The sequence below is a fragment of the Capra hircus genome, chromosome 14 (genome assembly GCF_001704415.2).
Source record: "Capra hircus breed San Clemente chromosome 14, ASM170441v1, whole genome shotgun sequence".
Taxonomy (NCBI): domain Eukaryota; kingdom Metazoa; phylum Chordata; class Mammalia; order Artiodactyla; family Bovidae; genus Capra; species Capra hircus.
In genome coordinates this window covers 40,415,079-40,425,703 of record NC_030821.1, presented here as the reverse complement: position 1 = coordinate 40,425,703, position 10,625 = coordinate 40,415,079, and the positions used below count along the sequence as shown (strand labels likewise).

Here is a 10,625-nt window from a genome sequence, read left to right as displayed (position 1 = left end):
TCTTTGTTATGAGTGCTATTAAAGTAATGTGATCAAAAACTGTTATTGTTGCTCAGATACTCAATCACATGACCAACAAGTCATTGATTCATCGTGACCCCATGGACTGCCGGATGACAGGCTTCCCTGTTCTTCACCATCTCCCAGAGTTTGCTCAAACTCCTGTCCATTGAATTGGAGATACCATCCAAGCATCCAAATCTCTGTCAAGCCCTTGTCCTCTGACCCTCAATATTTCCCAACATCAGGATCTTTACCAATGAGTTGGCTTTTCACATAAGGCGGCCCAAGTATTGCAACTTCAGCTTCAGTATCAGTCCTTCCAATGAATATTCAGGGTTGATTTTCTTTAGGATTGACTGATTTGATCTTCTTACTGTCCAACGGACTCTCAAGAGTCTTCTCCAGCTCCATAGTTTGAAAGCATCAGTTCCTTGGTCTTCAGCCTTCTTTATGGTCCAGCTCTCACATCCATACATGACTACTGGAAAGACCATAGATTTGAATATATGGACCTTGTCAGCAAAGTGATGTCTTTGCTTCTTAACTCACAGTCTAGATTTGTCATGGCTGTCCATCCAAGAAGCAATCGTCTTCTGATTTCAAGGCTGCAGTCACCATCTGCAGAAATTTTAGAGCCCAAGAGGGTATCTGTCACTGCTTCCACCATTTCCCCTTCTATTTGCCATGAAGTGATGGGACAGGATGCCTTGATCTTAGTGTTTTTAATGTTGAGTTTTAAGCTGACTTTTTCACTCTCCTCCTTCACCTTGAAGAAGCTCTCTCTTTAATTCCTCTTCACTTGCTGCCATTAGAGTAGTATTATCAGCATATCTGAGGTAGTTGTTGACATTCTCCTGGCCATCTTGATTCCAGCTTGTAGCTCATCCAGCCTGGCGTTTTGCTTAATGTTCTCTGCATATAAGTTAAATAAACAGGGTGACAATAAACAACTTTGTCATACCCCTTTCTCCTTAATAAACTTTTATTCCAATTTTCTGCTCAAATGAAAATCTCTATAACAACAGTGACAGCACTGTTACTGCTACAAAATGTTTTAATGTCATGATATTAACATGATATGTTTTTGTGTTATTAAGTTCAGTTCAATTCAGTCACAGTCATGTCCGACTCTTTGTGACCCCATGGACTGCAGCATGCCAGCCCTCCCTGTCCATCACCAACTCCCTGAGTTTACTCAAACTCATGTCCATTGAGTCACTGATGCCATCCAATCATTTCATCCTCTGTCGTCCCCTTCTCCTCCCTCTTTCAATCTTTCCCAGCATCAGGGTCTTTTCTAGCGAGTCAGTTCTTCACATCAGGTGGCCAAAGTATTGAAGTTTCAGCTTCAGCATCAGTCCTTCCAATGAATGTTCAGGACTGATTTCCTTTAGGATGGACTGGTTGGATCTCCTTGCAATCCAAAGGACTCTCAAGAGTCTTCTCCAACAATGCAGTTCAAAAGCGTCAGTTCTTCAGCGTTCAGCTTTCTTCACAGTCCAGCTCTCACATCCATACATGACCACTGGAAAAACCATAGCTTTGACTAGACGGATCTTTGTTGGCAAAATAATGTCTCTGCTTTTTAATAAACTATCTGGGTTTGTCATAGATTTTCTTCCAAGGAGTGTCTTTTAATTTCACATCTGCAGTCACCATCTGCAGTGATTTTGAAACCCAAAAAATAAAGTCTGTCACTGTTTCCACTGTTTCCCCATCTATTTGCCATGAAGTAACGGGACCAGATGCCATGATCTTAGTTTTCTGAATGTTGAGTTTTAAGTCAATTTTTTCACTCTCCTCTTTCACTTTCATCAAGAGGCTCTTTAGTTCTTTACTTTCTGCCATAAGGGTGGTATCATCTGCAGGTTTTGTGTTATTATCTTAACACAAAAGATATTTTGTATTATTATCATGCAAGTGTTATCTCCTGGAGGAGGAAATGGCAATCCACTTGCCTGGAGAATCTCATGGACTGGTGGGCCACAGTCCATGGGGTCACAAAGCGTTGTACTTGACCTAGTACATACATACACACATGCATACAGTAGAAATTTTTAATACCAATATTGGAGATGTAGATATAATTATTTTTCTTTTTCAAACAGAGGAATGAGGCATATGTATTTCAAGATACATGTGAATGGCCCACAGCTAGCAGGTGGTAAAATGAAAATTCTAACTGATGTTGGAAAAGTTCAAATATCAAGTCAAATGAAGTTCTGTAAATGAAGACTTGTAAAGCTGTGCTTTACAAAGATTTTAGGAACCAAGATTCTGCTTTAACATACCTGGGCAGTGTCTTTTATCCTTAGATTCTAAGACAATACCTCTATTCCAGGGAGCAAGATAGAGGAAAAATCAAAATGACACATTTTATCTCATTGATGAGAAAGTAATCACTATTAGAGGTTGAACTGGGTTCCTCAAAATTCATATGTTGTCCTAATTCTGGGTACCTCAGAATATGACTTCATTTCAAAATAGAGCTATTCATCATTGCTTATCAGCCTTTTGTCTAAGATCAAGTATAGCATGGCTTCCCTCATAGCTCAGTTGGTGAAGAATCTTCCTGCAATGTAGGAGATCCCAATTGGATTCTTGGGCCAGTAAGATCCACCAGAGAAGGGAGAGGCTACCCACTCCAGTATTCTTGGGCTTCCCTTGTGGCCCGGCTGGTAAAGAATCTGCCTGCAATATGGGAGACCTGGGTCCAATCCCTGGGTTGAGACGAACCCCTGGAGAAGGGAAAGGCTATCCACTCCAGTATTCTGGCCTGGAGAATGCCATGGACTAGACAGTCCATGGGGTTGCAAAGAGTCGGACACGATTGAGTGAGTTTCACTTAACTATTTATCATCTACTCAGTGGACATGAATTTGAGCAGACTCCAGGAAACCTGGTGTACTGCAGTCCATGGGGTCCCAAAAGAGTTGGACATGATTTAGCGAATGAACAACAAATGCTAATTTTAGAGTTTTGTAACAAGGATGAAACAACGTGCAAGTATTAAATTGCAGTACAAATTCTGTTAGTTATAGATTTGATTTATATCCAAGCAGCTGTCTGTGTGCATTAATGGCACTTTGGAATTTTTGGTTTTAGATGATAAAATGAAGCACACGTCTGTGCTTATGGGTAAAAAATAAAATAAAATAAAACTAGAGCTATTGAAGATATAATTAGTAAAGAGGAGGTCACATTGGAGTAGGGTAGACCCCTGATCCAAAGATTGGTGTCTCTCTTTTCTCTTTTTAAAATCTATTTATTTGTCAGCATTTGGTCTTGTGGCCTGTGAGATCTTTGTCTTCGTTCATGGGGCTTAATTGCCCCGTGGCATGTGGGATCTTAGTTTCGCAGCCGGGGATCAAACCCACGTCCCCTGCATTCCAAGATGAATTCTTAGCCACTAGACCACCAGAGAAGTCTTGTGATTAGTGTCTTTATAAAAACCATTCAAGGTACAGAGCCAGGCTTGAATACAGGGAGGACACTGCATGAAGACTGGAGCTAAGCTGCATGAACCAAGGAACTACCAGATGCTAAGAGAGATGCCTGGGACAGACCTTTCCTAGCAACTTCAGTAGGGGGATGGCCCCCCGCTGACACCTTCCTCTTTGAACTCTAGCCTTTAGAACTCTGAGAAAATACATTTCTGTTGCTCAAGCAACAGAACTTTGTAGTATTTTGTTAAGGTAGCCTTAGCAAATCAAACAGTAACACTTAAGGTAGTCTAGTAAAGTTTAGGATTTTTGGCTTTATGTGTAGCTAAAATTTTGAAAAAGAAAAAAATGATTACTGTAGAACAGGTAGTCTCTGACAAACTATGGCATACTTTGAGAAGCAGTCTCAATACTCAGCATTTCGTTGGATCTGTCACTATTAATTGTGAAAGGTATGTTGTTATATTATATATTGAAATACCTAGAAATAAATAATGCTAGCAATTTAATTATGATAGGTCATCCTTACTTCAGAGATATTAAATGTGAAAAAAAAAGAAATGGGCATCTTAGAATGAATGAAATACAGTAAATATTCTATAGACAATTTAGTTATAACAGTAAACACAGAAAAGAAATTGTTTACCTGTGTTATAATTCAATAATTTACACCATAGCATATAAACATGACTTGTCTTATTACAAGATTTTAAAAGTATATATGATAATCAGATAACAAAGGATATAAAAATGTCAATATGGATATTTATATAGATATAAATATATACAAATAATACTGTTCTTTAGTTAACTTTGTTCAAAATGCTTTCACTAGATTAGTGAAATGCAGTACCAGTGGTATCATATATTCCCTTTATTTTTTTTTCTTTTTGCTCTCTACTCTTGTCTTTAATTTATTTTTTTATTTTTTTAAATTTATTTTATTGAAGGATAGTTGATTGACAATATTGTGTTAATTTCTACTGTACAGCAAAGTGACTCAGTTATACATATATATACATTGTTTTTCGTATTCTTTTTCATTATGGTTTATCACAACATATATTCCCTTTAAATAAAAGTAATATTTGGTATCAGTTATGCTTATTCTTATAGAAGGCAGGAGAAGGGGACGACAGAGGACGAGGTGGTTGGATGGCATCGTAGACTCAATAGACATGAGTCTGAGCAAGTTCCGGGAGATGGTGAAGGACAGGAAGGCCTGGTGTGCTGCAGTCTGTGGGGTCTCACAGAGTCAGAACAACTAAGCTACTGAACCACCACCACAACAAACGCTTATTCTGCAAAAGAAAGATAATTTGGAGTGGTGGTTTCATAAAAGAAATTTAATGCCCCTTTCTCTAGCAAATAAAAAATAATGGCACAGCTTCAACTGGGAAAAATAATAAGAGGACCTAATAAATGAGATGAAAACTGTAAAATTACCAAATGTAGTAATAATTTACTTCTTTTAAAAAGTTTGCTTTTATTTTCCTTTTCTCTATGAAACTCAGTCCCATTTACTTGAATTATTCTTCTCATTATGTATTGGCTAAATTTCTTCAGAAGCAACTGGGATTTTTCATTTTAGTCCCAAAGGAAAGTTTTAATTGCATGTTGTCATGACAAGTTGAATTAGTAAGACATATATTACTAGATAATTCCACAACTCTCTAATTTTAGAGGGTCTTATCAAGAAAGCCACTTTCTTTAGATGTAACTGAGAACTAAAAAATGCAAAGCATCTGTTTCACAATTAGCAAGGAACAATGTAAGGATGAGCTCACTTGCTCAACCAGGGGTAGAGTAAGGAAGCCAGAGTCTACCACTGTGCAATCTTTGATGATTTTACATTTACGAACCCATAACTGAGCTTGATTCAGCAACTGACCAGTGAAACAGCACTGATTATTAATATTAATTACTATTACAGTATTTAGAATGTCCCCATAGTATTACAGAACATAATAAAAACAATTTGAGATTCAATTACATCAATGGACAGCTAAAACATTAGTAAAGCTATTAGCTAACACAAAGAAAAAAACGTTTAGATTCCAAAGAAGTCATTTGCAAGCCAAGGAGCTGGGCTTCTCATCAGTCTTGCTGGGGCAAACACGTTAAGGGGGAGGTTGTGTCAAGTTGTGACAATCATTTTAATAAAGGGAGGGGGTGGGGAACAGCTAAATGCGTTTGGCAAAATGAGGTGTTAATTCATTTTAATAATTTAAATGAATTTAAATATTTATAAATCAGAAAGAAGATAGATAAAAACAGGGACACTGGAAGTGTAGAACAGCTTAACAGCTCTAGACAACATGAGATTCATCAGCAGCAGAATTTCATTTCACGCAAGAGATTGAAATCATAAAGTTATTATCAAAGTTTTTGTCCTTGTGCCTTCAAGGAGTCAAGAAAAGTAAGAAAGAAATTATCTTCTCCAGTTTTTTAATAAGCAACTACAGTTTTAAAAATACCAACGAAGAACAAATGCAGCCAAACTTCTTTTGGCACCTGGCCTATCAGAGAACCTCTTCTACTTTCTGAGTAGCTCAGTCTTAGCTCCCATTTTCTTTAAAGATAATCTAAAATGCTAACTGTTTTGTGTGTTCTTTGCTGATCTCCACGAGCAAATACACTCTACCTAAATTAGTGGCTCCCAACCTTTTTGGCACTAAGGATTGGTTTTGTGGAAGACAATTTTTCCACAAACTGGGTGGGAGGGGTGGTTTGGGGGTGATTCAAGCACATTATATTTGCTGTGCACTTTGTTTCTATTATTATTACATCGGCTCCATCTCAGATCATCAGGCATCAAATCCTGGCAGTTGAAGACCCTGCTAAATGGTACTTTTCCAATTGTACTTCGTCTCAGAGATCACTTAAATGCTTGACTTAACCTATATTCTGGGCTTCCCCAGTGACTCAGTGAAGAATCTGCCAGCAAAGCAGGAGACTCAGGTTCAATCCCTGCTTTGGGAAGATACCCTGGAGAAGGGAATGGCATCCCACTCCTGTGTTCTTGCCTTGAAAATTCCCTGGAGAAAAGAGCCTGGTGGGATACAATCCATGGGGTCCCAAGGAGGCAGACATGACTGAGCAACTAACACATTAAGGGGGTAGCATATTTTTCTATGAAGGGCCAGTGTTTTAGGCTTCACTGGCCATTTAGTCTCTTTCACAGATGCTCAACTCTGCCATTTTACCATAAAAGCAACCACAGACAATACACAAATGAAGGAACCTGGATGTGTTCCAATAAAACTTTTTATTTATGGACATTGAAATCTGAATTTCATATAATTTCACAAGTCACACAGTATTATCCTTCTTTTGATTTTATTCTCAACCATTTAAAAATGTAAAAATGCTTCTTCACTCACCATCCATGCAAAAACAAGTGGCAGGCCAGATTTGGTCCACAAACTGTGTTTGTTTGGACACTGTGTTCTGGACTACGGGTTCTGTAAGATGAGGCATCTCCTAACCTTGTTGATATCATCCCTGCAGTACTTAATAAGTGCTTCTGTGAGTATTTGTCAAAGTGAACACTGGCATCATAGAGACAAGAAGCAGTGAATACAAACAAAACGTAAAGTTCACCCTTCTGCCTTCCTCCTGTCTTCCTCATCGGAATATCTTTAAGGGAATCCTCTATTATTTTCTTTCATACTTTTCTGTTCTTTTCAACTAAGTAGTTACCAACATAGTTAATTATGGATTTATTTGTGAGTTTTCATGTTTATTGCTTCATTGACTTTGATCAATGACATGATAAAGTATCATAAATGTAATGACTTTGAAAGCAATACATATTTTCATCTGCTTCCACAAGTCATTAGTAAGATGGGCTTGGTTGGGTCTCTGCTTAGAAAATGTCACAAGGCTAAAATCAAGGTGTCTACAGGACTGTGTTTCTTTACAAAAACTCGAGAGAGTCTACACGACAGAATCTGCTTAGAAGCAGACTTTTTCCTATGAAGGGCAAATGTTTTAGGCTTCCCTGGTCATTTAGTCTCATGCTGGCTGAGTTGAGTTCCATGCAGCTATAGGACTGAAGTCTCCATTTCTTTGATGACTGTTGGCTTATTCTCAGCACCTAAATTCTCCTGCATTCCTTGACTCATATTCCCTATGCCTTTAAAGCCAGTAACTGTGGATCAAAGTTTTCTACATGCTTCATCTCTCCTTCCTTTTCTTCAGCTCCTCATCTCCCTCCAACGTCAACCAAGAAAGGGTCTCTGGCTTTTATTTATTTTTTTTTTCCTTGATGACTGATCTGTTTTATTTATAACAATGTTAGATGCAGCTTGTTTGTACCTCGAATATTACACATTAAAGTGCAATAGGCTGTCGAAGTCTTGCATTTCTTGTGAAGTGGAAGGTAGTTTCCACCCTCACGCAGGGCAGCAACACCACGATGTCCACCCTTGTGCTCCAGTGTGTGTAAGAGGGTGACAAGAATAGGACAGCCAGATGCTCCAAGAGGATGGCCCAGGGCTGTGGCTCCTCCTTCAGTGTCGACCTTCTCTGGATTTAAACCAAGTTCTCTAGCTATTGCAACAGACAGGGCTGCAAAGGCTTCACTGATTTCAAATACATCAGCATCCTCCAGTGACCACCCTGCTTTTGCAACAGCTTGCTTTATTGCTGGAACTGGTCCTATTCCCATAATGGAAGGCTCCACATCTGCTTGTGCCCAGGAAACTATCTGTGCTAAGAGTGTGAGCCCACAGCTGCCAGTTTCAGACTTCATAAGAACCACTGCTGCAACACCATCTTTCATTCCTGAGGCATTAGCCGGTGTGACTGTTCCCGTTCCATCCATAAGGAAGCAAGGCTTTAGCTTAGACGCGGCTTCCATGTTGCTCCCATGGTGAGGAAACGCATCTGTTTTAACTTCAGTAAGACCTTTTTTCCCTGGTGGCTCGGTAAAGAGTCTGCCTGCAATGCGGGAGACCCGGGTTCGATCCCTGGGTCGGGAAGATTCCCTGGAGGGGAAATGGCAGCCCACTCCAGTCTTCTTGCCTGGAAAATCCCATGGATGGAGACTGGTAGGCTACAGTCCATGGGGTCGCAAAGAGTCGGAGAAGACTGAGCGACTTCACCTTAAGAACATTTTTTAGAAGATACAAAAACGGGTACGATCTCTTTGTCAAAACGGCCGGCCTTCTGTGCATTCTCCGTCCTGTTTGGGGACAGCACTGCAACCCTGGCCTGGTCTTCTCTACTCACTTGCCATTGTTTGGCTCATTTTCGGCTGTAATGCCCATATGATAGCTGTGGAATGCGTCAGTGAGCCCGCCACAGAGTATGCTGTCGGTCAGTGGGTTTTCCCCAATCTTGACTCCCGTCCTCAAGTGAGCCAAATGAGGAGCCTTGCTTATATTTTCCATGCCTCCTGCAACAATGCTGGAGTCTCCTATCCTTATCGACTGGGCTGCGAGACACACAGCTTTCAGACCTGACCTACAGATCATTTGGCAGCTGCACGCTGGAACAGAGTAGGGGATTCCGGCACCCACATTGGCCTGTCGAACAGGGTTCTGCCCACAGCCTACTGCCAAAATGTGTCCAAATAGGACTTCCCTGGTGGCTCAGACGGTAAAGCGTCTGTCTACCATGTGGGAGACCCGGGTTCGATCCCCGGGTTGGGAAGATCCCCTGGAGACGGGAATGGCAATCCACTCCAGTACTCTTGCCTGGAGAATCCCATGGACTCCTCTGTCCATGCAGTCGCAAAGAGTCGGACACGACTGAGCGACTTTACTTACTTACTTACTATGACCTCTGAGACCTCTTCGGGAGCCACAGCGCCCTTTTCAGGACCTCTCTGATGACAGCTGAGCCCAGGTCATGGACAGGAACGGTGGATAGGGCACCATCGAAAGAGCCTATGATGGTGCACGCTACGGAGACAAGGACCACTGGGTCCGAGTCTACACTCATCCTGCCGCACTACCGCCTCTCTAGCAGCTACTGTGGGCCCCAGGATAGCCGGCTTAGTGCTGGCTTTTTTTTTTTTTTTTTTTTTTTTTACTTTACAATACTGTATTGGTTTTGCCATACATGGACATGAATCCACCACAGGTGTACATGAGTTCCCAACCCTGAACCCCCTTCCCACCACCCTCCCCATATCATCTCTCTGGGTCATCCCAGTGCACCAGCCCCAAGCATCTTGTGTCCTGTATCGAACCTAGACTAGCGATTCGTTTCTTACATGATAGTATGTGCTGGCTTTTAAAGTTTCATGTAATTAAATGTTATTACCCATATAGTCTAGGGTACTATCTCCATGTCAAGGTCAGTAACTTTAACTACATCTGCAAAGTTCCTTGGCCATGTAATACAGCACTGTTATAGGTTTCAGGGGTGAGTACACAGACATCTTTGGAAGGAGGCATTATTCAGTATACCACAAAAAACCAACCATCCCTGTAAGTTTCATGAACAAAGGCCCCATCTTTTTTTTATCATTGTTGCATATCCAATACGTGACATGCTTGCCATACACATAATAATGGCTCAATAAATATATCTTGAATCAAAGAAAGAATAAGTGAGCAAAGGAATGAGTGACTATGTGGATCTAGAGTTTAGTAGAATGTTCTGACATTGAATCAAACATGAAGGAACCTTGAGTGTATCTATGGGTCAGTGGTTAACAAAAGCACAGATTTTCACTTCAGGAAAACATGGATTCAAGTTGGTAGTTTAATTGTCACTTATTAACTGAGTACCAGGGATCTCTGTGCCACAGTTTCTTCATATGAAAAATGGGAAATCAAAACTTCTGTCCAAACGTTTTGCTGAGGATCAGATATATGTGGCTGTGTATCTAGTTCCTGGATATTACAGTGCCTAGCTCATAGTAAGCACTTACTTTATTATAGCCATTATAAATGTTACAGGTATTTTGGGTCTAGTTGATGGAATTAACTTATTTGGGAAGAAATGGAATAAAGGAGAGGGGGAGGGAGGGGAGAAGGGTAGGGTTGGGTCCAGGAGATGGAAGGGAAGAGAGAGGTCTCAGCAGAACACTGTCACTTAGCAATATTTAAGAAGCAAGTAACTAAAGAGAAGTAAGAATCAATAGTTCAAGATGCAAGAAAGATAGAGAAGAGCACAGTCTTGGAAACAAAAGGGGAGGAGGAACTTGAAGGACAGAGTCACTAA

General features: G+C 40.4%; 1 protein-coding gene across 1 annotated transcript; it reads right to left on the bottom strand.

The window, feature by feature from the left end:
* LOC102181796 (acetyl-CoA acetyltransferase, cytosolic-like) lies at positions 7,735-9,395 on the bottom strand. Its single transcript, XM_013969234.2, is given in 4 exon segments — positions 7,735-8,357; positions 8,564-8,698; positions 8,701-9,035; positions 9,244-9,395. Coding segments are annotated over 4 exon segments (1,245 nt in total).